We start from the raw sequence: 16,570 nt of genomic DNA on the forward strand, positions 1-16,570 counted from the left end.
GCTGGCCGGCTCTGTTGCGATTGGTCAACCACTAAGAGATGTCCCGCCCCTTAGCCTATCATGTACAATGTGTGTGTGAGCGCTAGCCAATAGAAGTGCGAGTGTTACATAGTGATGTCACTGACTACATGCACCAACACACTACAGGAAAGGAAAGATATTTTGTTGGAAGGGAATCAGAATTCAAAAACAGCTGCTGTGGATTTCAAGGCAAGCGTAACCAAGGCAACCAAACAGGCAGTTGGACAGGTGTACCGATGGGGGGTAAACCTGTCAACAAAAAAGAAAAACTCCATCCTTTGATCTCTTTCAGAAATCTGAGTGTGCTCTACGCCTTCTGAAAAAACAATAAGTCTGCTTAACATGCAGGAATCAATCGCAGCTGTTCACAATCTTTGAAGAGAACTACCGTCGTTCACACAAATCTGTGTTTGACATTTTAATAGCTTGTATGTGTGAGTGATTTACTTCTTTGTGTGGACATGCAGGAGTGACATTTATTCAAAGAATAACTTTCAATACTTACAGTTGTCAATCTTTTGTATTTGTTCAAGCTTTTGACCTCAGTGATTGTGACGGGAAAACTAAAGTGTGTTCAGAACAAGAAAAAATATTACTTATGATGACAGCAAGGTTCAAAGACGACTTATAGTTATGGAGTTGACATTTTAAAACTCTTCACTGCACATGAATAATTGTGTTCCTTTTTAATAATGAATTCATCGGGTTAGGCTGAACTTTTTGTGATTTAGCTAGAACTATCTTCTTCGTTCCTCGATTTGTTCCACACACACACACACACATTACATTACGCTTTTATCCAAAGCGACTTCCATACTCAATACTGTGGGCAATCCCCACAGGAGCAATTTGGGGTGAAGTGTCTCAGGGACACAACGACATGCTGACTGCAGTGGGGTTTGAACCTGTGACCATCTGATCCCCACACCAAGGCTACACACACACACACACACACACACACACCACACACACACACACACACACACACACACACACACACACACACACACACCCACACACACACACACAATCACACACACACACCACACACACACACACACACACACACAACCACACACACACACACACACACACACACACACACACACACACACACACACACACACACACACACAATCTCCAAACATAACATCTCAGTTTTAAGATGATTAGAATTTTATATCAATAATAGAGATGGATTATCAGACACTGAAGAGTTGCATCGTTAGGACAACCATTCTTTGATGTTGAATCTCAGCGTGTGCAAGAGGATCATCTAAAGGTCTGAATAAATGCTCAGGGGCGCCTAAGTGTAAAGAACTACTACAGGAGTTAGGTTAGTAAGAAAGCCTCCCGTATAAGGCTTTTAGATCAGCAGCTTTCAGAGCTTTTTGAACATTAAAGCATGGAGGCATGTCACAATAGAGGCATAAGCATAATAGGGCCCTTTTAAAATGAAAATAGAACCATCTGCAAACTGAACCACGAATAAGCGGACGCACTGACTAACTAACCAGAAAAGACAAGTATCAAACCACTTACAAAAATGAGCAGAAATGTGCATCTAATCAGTTAGTTGTGGTTCATTCATTAATTGTGTTTGAGAGGAAAAGTGATTGACACAATCTATGAGACGAAAGTTAACCAACAGAGAGATTTACACCTCCAAGTGGACTTAGATAAGAGGAGAGACAGATCTGATAATAATAATAAAGTACACATTCAAATAAACTGTTAGTAGAATTGCTTAAGTCGCTTTAATTGTGATTCATAGTTTTACACACTCAAACTGTTGAATGTATATAATATCCCATGTTTCAATTGTGTTAGTAGTAAGGTGGTCTAATAGTGTATTCTGTATATTTCATATCGGGTATTAGATATTCCATCTTTCTTCTGTTAATATATATTTGCAGGTTCTCATATGCGCAATGTCTTGTAAACATGCTGCTGTAAGAAAAGTATTTCCTAATTTGAGATCAATAAAGTATATCTAATCTAATCGAACAGAATAATAAAGTTGCTGTTGTATCGCTATGACGCTTCATTGTACCTTACAATCCCAGCATGCAACTTGTTGTCTTTGGACCAACACCAACAAGATACCTGTATGTTTATTGCACCAGTAAACATTAGACTACAGAACATTTCAACTCAAGAAACACCGCAACTGTGTAAATCACATATAGCAGGAAAATGAGTGTCCACTAGGAAGCTGAAATAAAAGCCGCCGTCTAGCCCTGAATTTCAAAAGGAGTGGTTACATTAAGTATCGAACAATACTGTGTAATTAAAAAGTGTTACCTTGGATGGAAATGGTATAAAAGAATGTGCCCGGTTTTTTTTAACACACACACACACAACACACACACACACACACAGCCACACACACACACACACACACACACCACACAACACACACACACACACATCACACACACACACACACACACACACACACACACACACACCCACACACACACACACACACACACACACACACACACCACACACACACACACACACACACACACACCACACACACACACACACACACACACACACACACACACACACACACACCCACACACACACACACACTCACACACACACACACACACACACACCACACACCAACACCACACACACACACACACACAAATCATTAGTTTAGTGGCCTATGCTGTCCTTGTGGGTTTCAGTATAGGAGAGTGAGTCAGGCATCAACTCTGACTCACTCTCTCGTCGTCTCTCTTCTTACCTACACCTGACGTAGTCAGTTTCCTGCAGTTTAGTTCCTGCAGCTCTCAGCTTAAAGTCACATTTGTATTTCCTTTAGATCAGAAACATTTTCAAAACTTCACTAATGCTTACTAAAACATTTATATACCCAGAAAAGTGATTCTCTGTGTTAAAAAAAAAAACACAATTTCCCTCTTCTTACATTTTACTGCTGACATTTTACCCCGTCAAAGCATGGGTTTAAATAGTCTCATTAACAATGGCTTCATTTCCTCAAGTGTCCGATAAGACGTGTCAAAGAGTGAAGGATCCCAAGAGCCCTTTGCTTTTTCTGCTTGGCAAGTCAAATGCTGTGATAAGGGTCTAAAGTGATAAAAACGGGCTGCTTTTGGTTACAGTGTCCAAAACTCATACAGTCAATGTGACTCAGCCACTGAATCGATTCTGATTGTATTTCAGACAAGGCGGTGTTTTCCATTTCCAGTCAATAGCCAAAAGAGTCAAGATCAAAAATCACTGTTCATTATTCATCAGTTTTACTTGACATCCAACCACATATATTTACTTTATTAGGGCCTCATTGTCAAATCACTTTTGAAATGTTTGTTTCCAGTTAGGACTATACAATGTCAAAAGATCCTTAAAAACGCCGATGGAGTTCCCAGAGCACCAGGACCGTTCTTTTTGATGTTTCACGATAAGTCCAGTCTTTATTAGTTAGCTATCACATTCTTTGAACTGGAAACCATCATGCAATGGGAGCACACCTGTTGCAACTCCAAATTGGGCCAATAGCTTCAAGTGGTTCCCTGCTTCCTACCCCATACAACCCCAGTACCCTTGGTTGGACCACAGCTATTTTCTTAACCTTAATTTTGAAGTCAGCTACACACCTGTTAAGTTGTGTGACTACATCTTCCACCATTGCCATGCTATTCCAGAATGAATTACAAATTACATTTTAAATGGCCTTTGTGGTTGTAAAGCTACCGTAGGAGTTTTCCGGGAGAACATTTTGTCATGATGAAACACACCTACACAATACAACTGTTAATAGTTTGATAGATTCAGTGCTCAGCACCTGAAGTCAAGAACTCTCCAATCGCCTCGTGTTCTCTCGACCTCTTGGAGCGAAACAGAAAAACAATTGGATTGGAGGTCAACAGGTCAAGGCACAGCAAGCGACATACAACAGGGGGAAAAGAGTGAAAGCAAAATCAGTTTTCACATCAAGATAGAGTGAAAAAAGGGAAGAGCAGGTGAGAAAGACGCCATCTCTTGGGAAGATTCCTAGACTTGATGAGAATCTACTCATCTTATTTTCAAAGTAATTCACTACATAAAACAGCATCATCCTCCAAAAACGTCTCCTTTCTCTCACCTTGAGGTGTACCAACATCAAATATTCACAAGAGCACATATTCCTGCTGAGTTTATTCAGAGTGTGGAGAAACTTTTGCATCTAGCCAAACCACAACCAAGGTAAATTAGCGTCAATTCACTCACATTTGCCAAAACAACTGAGGTCATTTCCACTGAGTGCACCTGACATTACAGATATGCAGCAGGTGACCTATTACCTTCACATCAAGTCACATTTGATCAGTTAGATGTTGGCCAATATTTCTGAAAAGACATATTTGACCTCGCACAAATCTGGAAGTCACTAATTTACCTTCATAATCTAAAGTCTGCCGAGTGACAAACATGTCCGCTTTCTGTCTAAAACAGCCATATTTGATCAAGAAATGTCAAAAAATTGATTCAGTATCCTCTAATAACCCTACAAATCAATGACCAAGCACATTTTACATATAGGCTATACTGCTCATATATGCTACTTGGGCTGATTGTGACGTTTGGCCAACATATGCAACTTAGCATCCAGCTGTTTCAAATGGCTGTGGTCCCCCAATATACTTAAAACCTTTGGTGTACTCAACATTTTCCAGGTTCACAATAGGACTCTATGAGCTGGAGATGTGGACTAATTGTTGAGGAAAACACTTTGTATAATCCTTGCATATGTTGCTGGAGTGAGCCTTGCGTATGACGCAGGTGTTGAAAGCAAATATCTGGAGGGAGTGTCATTAAGTATGGAAGACAGCCGGTGATGATAGCAATGTCCTTGGGCTGACATTATACAAGAAATACTCTAACTTTCCTGCTGTTCTGAAACAGAAAGTGGTTAGCACCTTCCTCCAAGTGAAAACAACAGAAAAGCTATTGTTGACAGAGCTTTCTCTTGCAGCTATTATTTGTCTGCCAGGGAACTGTTGGTTCTTTGGTCTAGCCGTGGCTCCACCGCAAAACAAAAGCCTCTTTTTCATCCGAGGACAAAGAGTGTTAGACGGCGAGCACAGACCAACCCAATGTTCTTATTAATATGATCCATTGGTTTTACGAGCAGATATTTTTCCATCAAAATGGAAAACCACTTCTCTTTCGCACGGAGTTGCCCTTTTCTGTGCGAGCAAGCAGCCTGGAAGCAGCCTCTCAGGTGGATTCGCTCTAGCGCAGCATGGCCTTCTCTGTACACAACATCTATATTTAGGGTTGTTTACCGCCGGTGACACCTCAAAATTCGAGAAATGAAAAATAGCCGTTACTACGTCAACCAGCTCACATCCGGCAGCCTCTTTTCATGGAGAGAGGAATATATTCTTCTCTGACTCATGAGTGATTTTCTAAGGATTGTGAAGATGTAATTGAAGGTTATTCTATAGTGAAACTAATAATCAGTTGCCGTATTTCTTCAAAAATGTCTTTTTAACCGGAATTATGCTTGGCAGTTAAAAAGGTCAAAAATGAGAAAACACATTTCACGACACAGCCCACCCTGCTAAGAAACATTTTTAAGCTTTAATAAAGAAATGTATCAAAACATAACAGGACCAAAAGGACTCCAGTGCTCTCTTCTTCTCCAGTGGTCTACAGGCAGTGTAACACAGAGCCTGAAAGGGTTTCAGTCTTGCAAGGCCGTACTCCTGACATTATCGTAAGCTTCTTTCAGATAAGCCTCTTTGTCACGGCTTCTTGATACCATCATTGTGCTTACGCTGCCAATCATGCAGAGCGAAAATCACGGCACAGCCAATAACTGAATCAGCCAAGAGCATCATCTCTGCAGATCTGCAAAGCCCTGAGTCATTCAGTGTCACGGTCTTTCAATACGAGCAGGTAGGAGGACACATTTGTTGCTATAAAGAATCAAAGGCAAGCTAATTTGATTATTATTTGATGTATTCACAAAAATGAAATGTGGTGCATCTGTTGTTGCATAAATCACATGCCAGGCCAACGTTTCTCATCTTGTAATATGTTGGATTTATCTTACTGTAATGTGAATTGTCAGACATATTTAAAAGTTGTGGTGCAAAAGAACCATCATTTACTGTGGTAACCATATTATAGCCACCCCGCCTTACTCTGAGGACCACCTAGGGTTCACGGACCCCCCTGTTGAAGACCCATGATTTAAAAAATGTCAAAAAAGGTAGCACCCAATTCATCTGAACCCAAGTAGACTTCTTCTTGTTGCTGGTAAATCCACTTTCCAATGATATAACGCAAAGAAAAAAGCAAATCCTCTTATTTCAGATACGTAGAGCTCAAACATATTTATTATTTTTGCTAAACTCCTAGTCAGTTATTAAAAATTGCTTAGAAATGCTCTACATGACAATTGACTTAACGTTTAGGCAGCTTGAAAACAAAGTCAAATCTGAATAATGGTAATGTAGTTTAACTTAGATCAAATGGAAAACAAGCCATGTTCATTTGTATGCAACAATTACTTACAGTGTATGTTATTTTTACTATCCATAGCAACTTAAATTCACTTTATTACCATACAATTGGGGTTATGTAAGTTGCCCTAGGACACTTTGACATAGGTGCTGGGGATCAAACGTATTGGCAACAAACAGACAATGGTTGAACATGGTCACTCACACCTGTCTAGATTACAGGATGATGACTAAGGACAGGGCTGAACCAGCTCTCTATTACTACCAACAGACAACCCTGACATCTCTCAGTCTCTCACTATGTGTGTGAGTGTGTAAGTGTGTGTGTCATTCTCTCCCTCTCCCTGCTGCCTCCCTTGAATCCCCTTCAGTGAAGCCAGTCATGCTTTATCCCTCCTTGGATCTGATGATGGGCTCTGCTCCCCACCTCCCTTCACCAGAGGCCCCCTGCTGGGAGTGTGGGAGGAAGAAACCCATCTGTAGGCCCCTCAGGGTGAAGAGAGACTCACACATCACGTCTGTTTGCATGTGCGTAGGTATGAGTGTGAGCAAACGCAAGACACAGGGACAAATACTGAGAGCGATCTTAGACAAACAAAAGTCTTATTGCACGCTGAGTAATACTTCTGAAGTGAGGTATGTGTGAGTGGGCTCAGCCCGGCGGAGGTGGAAGTCGTCAAACAAACTCGTACTTACGTCCCACTCGTCCACAGAGGGACATAAAGGGGGATTATTACAACAAGCCCAGGCAAAGAACAACTGGAAGTGTGAACGATGGGGACAGACAGGAAGAAGCAAACAGCCAGAGGCAGAAAACAAATGAGATGCTGCTGATGCTTCGTCTAAAGTGAGATCAGCAACAGTTCTGGGAGTTACAAAAGGTTACGCACAGAGATCACCTGGTGCAGTGATAACGTATTTTCGTAGGCCGACCTAGAAGTTAGCGTCACAAGAGCTCCCTAAAGGCCCTGTCACACTGTCCCGAAATTGACACCCGATGGACACACGATAAAGGAAATGTTCAAATTCGGCTGTGATTGTAGCAACATCGGGCCATTCGTGAGGGCATCTTAAGCCATCGTATGACCGCCGGTGGAGTCTCTCAGGCTCCGGCAGCAACTTCGTGAGCGGCAACTTCGTAAGGCATCGTGAGGGCATCTTGTCAAGTCGTGTCATCTTCGTGTTATCATCGGTGCCATCGGGCATTCACCCTCACTCTGATCGGGGCGAAGGCCCGATGGCACCGATGATAACACGATGCCCTCACGATGGCCTTACGAAGGGCACAATTGACACACAAATTCAACACGAAAATGAACCTTCGCAAGGTCCTTCGGCAATTTTTTGGCATGCCAAAGATTTTCCCACCGCTCACGAAGTTGCTGCCGGAGCCTGAGAAACTCCACCGGCGGTCATACGATGGCTTAAGATGCCCTCACGAATGGCCCGATGTTGCTACGATCACAGCCGAATTTGAACATTTCCTTTATCGTGTGTCCATTGGGTTGCTTTATTGCACAACAAAATCATGTAAATATATTATGTAAATAACCCAATTTGTGTTCTGTGAAACTAAAAAGGATATAATATATTATTTTGAAGGACAGTGACAGGAAGTTGTTGTTGTTATGGAAACAACATTACGGAGAAAAACGTAATATTTTCTACATATAACGACGGATAAAGTAAAGAACAAAGTCTGAAGTACAGTATCATAGTTTTTGGTACTTTCATTGCAGTTGTATGTCTTAAATGTAATGTAAATGTTGCCTTCGTGTGTGGTTCGGGGCCATCTTCGTGCGAAATTCACAATTCCATATTCGTGTGTCCATCGGGTGTCAATTTCGGGACAGTGTGACAGGGCCTTAAACAAAAAAGCAATGAGATGCATTTCATTTGAGTTTGGAATATTTCCACAAATAAGACCTGTGGCACGTTTATGACACTTAAATTGTTTGCTCAGCGGGATATTATCCACTGATTAACTCCAAAGACTACAATAAACTACAGTTAGGCTATAGACGTACTACATCACGGTCGCATGTCACAACCGCTAAGCTAAATGCGGCTAATATTCGGCGTGACGTATCATATATATTTACTGACATAGTTTAGGTCGCAGAACAAAACAGGAAAAGCTTTTGAGCTGGATATAACCACAGACCTTATTTTGTTTTTAAAAAATAACATTGTAAGTAAGAAAGTAGTAAAATGCTGACTAATTTCCGGGTTTTAGGACTCATTTCTGCACCACTCTATTGCAGTAGTGGACAACATTTAGGTATAAGTGCCTTTAAGATGTTTTGAAGAAAAGACAAACTTTCCCCAGACGTTTTGCCCTTTAGTGTGTATCTAGAAGTAATGCAGAAATTATTCAATTGGATAATATATTATTCATACAGTCTTTTATTCAGCAAAAATGTCAAACTTTTACTCGTTCCGGCTAATCAAATATGACATTTAAATGTTACATCTTTAATTACGATTACATTCTAGTGTAGTGCAAAATGTATGCATGAGAAATATAACTTATTATGCATTTCCTTTCGCTACACCAGGTGCATTAAGATAAACAGCTGTCTCTAGTCCGGTGCCATTAAGGCATCGAACGAGAAGAAGGACAGGTATAAAAGCTATGTGGAATATATGACCTGAATATGATATGTATGTTTGTGTCATGTGCTCATTTCAGGAAGTAAATGAAGCAAAAATTGAACATAAAAACAACTTAAATGCTAAATTACATTACTACGTCGTCAACTTAGGTTATATTAAAATATGCCACATTTGTTTTTCATGTAAAATTATTTATACCGGAGAAAATGTTAATTTCTAGCCAGTGTAAATATTCAATTTAAAGACCACATGTTTAAAGACCAAGGGTGTTTCTCAATGTCGAGTACGCTTGCTTGGTAGCACATGTCTTCCGAGTCACTTGCTTCTGAAGCGAGGCAAGAATTCTTCCTGGCATTCGGAAAACGAAGAGTGGAACAGGCGAGCAACTGTGCGTCATATGAGAGGCCCCGCCTTACATTTTCCGCCACAGATTTGGGGAAATTAGTCCGTGCGCAAAGCATTGTGGGGATTTTAAGACCTCGAAATTTCTCGCTACGAAGTACGCCGGGCTTGGTAGAATTCCATGTATGCTGGACATTGGAACTGTCCGACGGCACTTGATGACGTAGTATGCTTGAAATAGTGGCTCTGGAGCAGCTTGACTCGACATTGAGAAACACCCAGGATGTTACAAGATCTAGTAACTACCAGCAAGTTTGTTTTGCAGTAATTAATCAGAGTAGATCTCAGAGTGGTTGGATAAAGAACAGCTGAACTGTATCAGCTCTGTTTGAAACAAAAAGTCGGAAACAGATCACAAATGTGCTTCATCCTGGGGATAAAATCCTCTGCTGACCAGTTTCCTTTGGGTACAGTCTGCTCAGAGGAGAGGCGATGGACATCTATACCCTTTACTGAGTACTGGGGTATCAATTGTTAGATTACTCAATAATTATGAGCTGCAGCCATAACAAGGACCACAGAGGACCTTCTGTTAACAGCAATAACAAGGATAAAAGCAATCCACTGTAAACATAATTAAAAGACACATATTGTTGTGCTTCAGAGTTAAGAAGGAAACTTATTTTGCCCAGAAAAGCAGATTCAAAGAACTCTGAGCATCCGAAGACAATGTAAAACACGCAGAGACACAGAGCCCTGTTGCTCTTGTTGCTGGTAATAAAACATGAAAACATTTTTGGGATAGAAGAGGCTCCAGAACAGACAGCGGGGGGGGGGGGGGGGTGGGGCAGTTACATAAACATGGCCTCTAGATAAACAGTCCCCCTTCGAAGTAGATAGGAAATTGGACTTCAAGGTTGTTATTACTTCAAGAAATACCACTCATAAGCCACTTCAAGGTTGGCAGAGAGAAAATAAACTAATGTCACATTTTGGCAAACGGAAATAAAAAGTGCTGTCCATGAGCAACGCAGAAAAGATTCCCTTCCACACCTGAAGGTTCTACCTGTATGTGCTGAAGATGGATGTGACACGATTCTCCAGATCTATTGGCTAGCGCTCCAACACATTGTACGTGATAGGCTAAGGGGCGGACATCTCTAAGCAGTTGCCCATGATAGGCTAAGGGGCGGGACATCTCTAAGCGGTTGCCCAATCACAACAGAGCCGGCCAGCTAACCAATCAGAGCAGACTGGGCTTTGGTTTCAGAAATAAGAGCTTTTTGAACATTAAAGCATGGAGACATGTCCCAGGAGACACACAAAATACTAATATGAACCTGAATATTAGCTTATTATGTTCCCTTTAAACCAAAAGATTAGGAATTTACTGAGATCCAAAAAAGAAAAAGCAGGAAATACGTACATGTGATAAGCTCTAACGTGTAGATGTTTGGCATTTTTTATTTTACTTGAATAAATATAATTTCATTGTTATTTTGGTACAGTTCTACTTCAGACAGAGACTCTGGGTGTTTCTCAATGTCAAGAAAGGATGCTCCAGAGCCACTATTTCAAGGATGCTACGTCATCGAGTCCCGCCGAAGGACTGTTCCAATGTCCAGGCTCCTTGGAATTCTACCGAGCCCAGCGTCCATCCTAGCGAGACTGCACATGTGTATCCTCCGCGGTGTTAAAATCCCCACAATGCTTTGCGCACGGACCAATTTCCAAAATCTTTGGCGGAAATCGCGCTCCATTTAAGGCGGGGCTTCGCATATGACGCACACCGGCACACCTGTTAGCCTATTCCACCACTCTTCGTTTTCCGAGGCTAGGAAGGATTCTTGCCTCGCTTCTGAAGGAAATGACTTGGAGACATGTCCTACCAAGGAAGCGTCCTCGACATTCACTATTTCGCAGTTTATGAGGCAAAGGTTAAAGGTTTGCAAAGTAAACAGAAGTGTGAATATGAGGATTGTCCTTGAACACACCATTAGAGCAGCGATAGTGTTACATGTCATACTGAGGTCAGGAATAAAAATACATTCCTTAATATCAGAGAAGAATAACAGAGGGACTCTACAAAAATCTCCGGGTCGGTACAATGTAATCTCACAGGATTTTGGTCTATCTTTAAGAATCAAGGCTTGAAAATATTACATTATGGTAAATATTCAAATGCTTCCCACTCAAACAAACACCACATTATGTCCGACACAACAGCTAACAGCTTGACAGTCAATTGAAATACAATATTTGTTTGAGTAACATGTGAAACCTGAACAAGAGAAAGTGTGGCTTAAATTAACGGTTTCATTTTAAACAGGAAATTCAAAAACACAGTAATTGCCAGTTTCATGTCATTTTTCCATTTAGGATATTTCTATTTTAGAGCGTGCCAAAGACACACACACACACGTCCGAGTCATACATAACTGTCAGACATTACTGCAAAGACACGACAGCACATTAGGGCTGATTCTGATGGGTTTTAATCAGCGTCTAACACAACAAGATATTCTGCATAAGCCTGAATTCTTACAGCAGAAGGTCTTAAACAGCTTTCACCAAAGAAAACGGCCGTTTGTGCTGAAGCAAGTGCAATTACCAGCAACATGAGTGACCTTTGCCTGCTGTTATCTGCAGACACTTCAATCTCTGTCAGCAGAAACGCTCAGCACAAGTCGTTAAACACTAAATCCCACTGAAGGCATTTTGAAGAAGATAACAAATCCCCAAAACGTCTAAATTACTGACCCACTGAGTGGAGAGAAATTGCAGTCAAAATGTTAATTATCCATCTTAGAGACCAAGAAGTGTGGTCTTTGTATGAATATGTATCAACTACAGAAATCAATTATCTACCAAGAAGTCTAACTAACAAACCCACACACAGAAAATGCCAGAAAAGTATGTTGAGGCAAGGAATCCAAGTGTGTCCAGACAAATATTCTGTAAGTAGATATGCAACTAACAATTATTTAAGGATGAAATAATCAGAAAGTAGTGAAAAAATATCCACCCAAGTTTCTTAAAGGACAAGGGGATGTTTTTAAATGTCATGCTTTGTGCAAAAGCCAAAAGATATTCCGTTTAATACTATAGAAAACAGAGGAAAGCAGGAAATCTCTACGTTGGGGAGAGTGGAAATGGCCTTTTCTGACATTTTGGAACCAAAAAGAATACTATACTTAGCCAAACAATATCCCAACAACAACTTACGTCATATAGTGTTGTTGGGTTTTCTTCAGTTAGTATAGATACTATTTAAAGGGGCCCTATTACGCTTTTTGGGGGTTTTCCCTTTCCAGGGTATATGCAGGAATCCTGAAGTCAGATGTAATTCCTTTTAAAACCTTTTTTTAGACCCTTTCCATACATTTTAAGACCTCATCGCCACTTGGAGTTTTAACCGGTTACCTTGGCGACACACTTTACCTCACATTGACTATATGCAGTATTGGTTGTCCTTCCTCCTTATCTTCCAACCATTTGGACGCAAACTTGCATTTCCCCATAACGATGTTGTTTAACAACCGGCGTAAACGGGCCTTCGTGCTATCAAGCAGTGAGCGTGCGATGTCCTGTTCAGATGACGTCCAATCCAACGGGATGCCATCAATAAACTACACAGAATCACAATACACACCTACGCAATGATTACATTCAGGCACACTGTAGAATACAACCTCTTTGGACCATTTATATACTTATTGAAAACAAGCTACAAAATGTCATACCTTGGAAAATGCTGTTAAATACTTTTTAATAGCCTTCATTTTTCGCTAAATTGATTTATCAACTTTTAATATTTTTTAAGACCCCGCGGACACCCTGCTTTCATGTAGTGAGTTTAAAGGTTTGTGTGCATGTAAATGGTCTGCAAAGGCTAAAATCCCTGTACTCCCTCCAAAGGGAGTTTCTCTCCCACACACTCACTGTCACATGTCACAGTAGAGTCAGAAAAAACAAATATGAACCTGAACATTAGCATAATAGGGCCCCTTTAAAAGCTGAATTCCACAATTGAATCATGCTGATAGTTTACCTTCCATTCATATTCTCATAGGTGGGTCCAGAGGTAAGTTTTGGCTGAGTTCCTGAGTCAGGAGGACTACAAATTCAAGGTCAATTCCTCAACTTTTTCCCCCCAAGTGCTTAACAAGTGTGTTATCAGTCTGTATATCTACATTACCTGCTTAACGCTACATTCCCTCCTGCTTGAAATGTGACTCACTGTATAACATTCATACTGCCGTTTCCTCTACTCCTCTAAGTATCGCAGACATTATGCCAAACCATGAAAAGCATGACACTGCCTTGACATGTTCTTCTCACAGCAGCTAGAATACAGGAAACATGAAGGTCAAACACAACGGGCTTCTTTGCGTTTACATGTAGGAACTTCATTGCTGAAGAAGCAGAGAAATGAGGTGCTGAATGTTCAGAAACAGAAAACGTACTTTTAGAGTTAGACAACAGCCAGAATGAAATACATCTTCCTGAAACTGTTTTATATCATGTAGGGTCTAGAAAAGACACAAAAAATGTTCTTAATAAATAATAAAGTTGTTGAGGACACAAAAGACACATATTTAGTTCCTTTTCAAGGACAAATGTATGAACAAATGTACCAATAAATGCAACTATTAACTACAAATATCACTGGCAGATTGGACAATTTAAAATAGAACATCATGAAACTCTGGCACTTCTATTGCTTTGAATGTAAAATCATTTTTGAAGTCAATAGAAGTCTTAACAACATGTCCAGGTCTTAAGTGAGAGTTATCTTCTTATGAAAACGCCTTAAGCCTTGAGCGATGAGTCATCAAAGTGTTTCTAAAATACGTTGCACTTTATTACAGCAGGATACTCACAGTTATGTCAGTTGATAAGAAACAACAAATTGCTTTAAAGACATGGCACTAACAAAATAACTGGCGTGCTCAATTAAATATCCGTCATGTCTGCTGGGTGCCGACCCGAAAAACAAACAGTGGAAGATTAATTTGTCAGCACTTGCAAAAACGATTCAAATGTTTTGATAACAGCAGAGGTTACTGACGTGTTGTAGTGCAGGTTTTTCCTCAGCGTTTCTCCAATGGTCGTTTGGAGACTGAAGCACCATTAAAGGTTTGTGTTGAAGCAAAAAAGCCAATATATTGTTATCTGATTTCTGGTCACTCTCTAATATTGGTTTGTTATCAGCCTATGAGTACATAGCTATAGCTGAATGCAAAGTATTTTGGAGGATTCACAAGCTAAAAAAGTATTTTAAAAACGTTATATTATTCATCAAATGAAAATGATTTGAGATGGGACATTCTACAGTGAGCGCTTTTGGTACTTGGATGCCAATACAGTTTTAAAGCAGGAGTTGTTCTTGTTCACTTTGCACAGTGCTACCAATTGTAAAACTACACAGCTCTTCCAAGTTTAACACGTAAATCTGTTTGTGTTTTTTTATTATTGCATACGTACGTTTCTAATGCACTAAATAGGGCCACTTTAAATCTAATGTACCACTGAATTGTACTGGGGTAGAAGTACAAAGTAAAGAAAAGTGTAAATACTCAAGTAAAGTCTCTCAAAATTGTTATTACTTAGTAAATGTACTTCATTACATTACACCACTGCTCTCCATTTGGTTTATCTTTGTACAATGCATATTGAAATGTATGATTTGGTATAAATTCAGTTTTCTATTGTGTTAACACACTGATATAGCATGTCAAGTGTAGGCTTCAGTAAATACGGTGGTATTGATACTTAAAACTTCAATACGAGTACCTTTCCCACTGACCATCTCAGTATCACAACTTAAGCATCCAATCTGTTTTGCATCAATGCAATAAAATACTGCACTAAAAACACAAATGTAGCCTAAAGGCTAAAGGGGCAGAACCTGAAAAACACAAAGCGGATGTCTGCAGGAAAAGGGGTCATTAGTGGGTCATCAGGTAAGTCCCAGTCACTCCCCGTGTAAATCCACTCTGTCCCTGAAGCGGTGATTAGACAGGAGCCATGTTCAGTTAAGCTGCACGGTAACTTTCAGTAATGCGCAGGTGAGCGTGTAGCATAACGGAGAAACAAGTCATGATTAACGCTTCTTACTTTATGAAGAAACTGGCCCCGTCGTCCGTAAATCCTTCCTCCCATCCCCGAGGAAGGTCTGAAATAAAAACCCAAACGAGAGACTTGTTGAGAGACACCTGAAAGTTTCCTCCCCCTCGGACTGGGCCGCGACATGAACACAAACACATTAAAGTAAACAGGTGGAGACAAACATGATGAATGTACCTGAGCGGATCATATGTCCGGAGTTTACCGGCTCACCGGAGCGTGGGTGCAGCCAGGTGGTGGCGCGCGCTTCATCGCTATTATACAGGGAAGAGAAAAAAACACCTGTTACACCACCGGGAAGCAAACACCAGCTCTAACTCCCGTTAAACCGGAGAGCTGTGGTGCGATAAAGCGTGAAATCCAGACTCACTCGATGAAGAAGACCCTGCCGTCCCTGCACACACCGTAAGAGCAGTGCTCCGGTAGGGAGTCCCGCCCGAGAGGCGCCGCCATGATCCGGTCTGAAGTCCCGTCTCCTCCGCCTCTCCATGGAGCTTCTCTCCGGAGAGGATCAGAAGAGGCCGGCGCTGCCTTCAGGGACTCCTCCTAAACTCCGTAAATCCGAGCGCTGCAAGCTACAGGCACAGGTTTATAGGGAAAGGCATTCAAGCTGTGGTGGAAAAAAGGAGAGAAAAGTGCTGTTATAAACTGAAGGACAGGGTTATACCATTATTGTTCCAATAGACTGTGCCAACAAGCTTTTATCTGTGCTTATGTAGACATGAAAACGTGGCCATAACCAGTGGAGGAATAAAATGTAGATATACTCAAATACTGTTCCCTACTTAAAGGTCCCCTATTTACTTTATTATAGGTCTCAGATATGTACAAAACATGTATCTGAAGTGTTTGGCTCGAAACACCAAACAGATCATTGCAGCATTACCCATAATCCCCTCTGTTTCAGCCCTGTTTCCAAAGTGCTGATTCTCTGTCTGTTACTCTAGATGAAAATACGGAGCCCCTCCCCA

General features: G+C 40.9%; 1 protein-coding gene across 5 annotated transcripts in view; it reads right to left on the minus strand.

The window, feature by feature from the left end:
- LOC117557461 (pleckstrin homology domain-containing family A member 7-like) overlaps window positions 1–16,133 on the minus strand; it is a 166,548-nt gene extending 150,415 nt beyond the window's left edge. For 3 of the 5 annotated variants that reach the window (XM_034233300.1, XM_034233298.1, XM_034233299.1), the window contains exons 1-3: window positions 15,970–16,133; window positions 15,777–15,853; window positions 15,591–15,648 (exon numbers count right to left, since the gene is read on the minus strand). In XM_034233300.1, coding sequence (XP_034089191.1) covers window positions 15,591–15,648; window positions 15,777–15,853; window positions 15,970–16,052 — 218 coding nt within the window. In that variant the 5' untranslated portion in view covers window positions 16,053–16,133. The remainder of the gene's footprint in view (window positions 1–15,590; window positions 15,649–15,776; window positions 15,854–15,969) is intronic. The other 2 variants (XM_034233297.1, XM_034233304.1) reach the window with 2 other exon arrangements.
- Window positions 16,134–16,570: the final 437 nt, after the last annotated feature.

This window comes from Gymnodraco acuticeps, unplaced genomic scaffold (assembly GCF_902827175.1).
Source record: "Gymnodraco acuticeps unplaced genomic scaffold, fGymAcu1.1, whole genome shotgun sequence".
Classification (NCBI taxonomy): Eukaryota; Metazoa; Chordata; class Actinopteri; order Perciformes; family Bathydraconidae; genus Gymnodraco; species Gymnodraco acuticeps.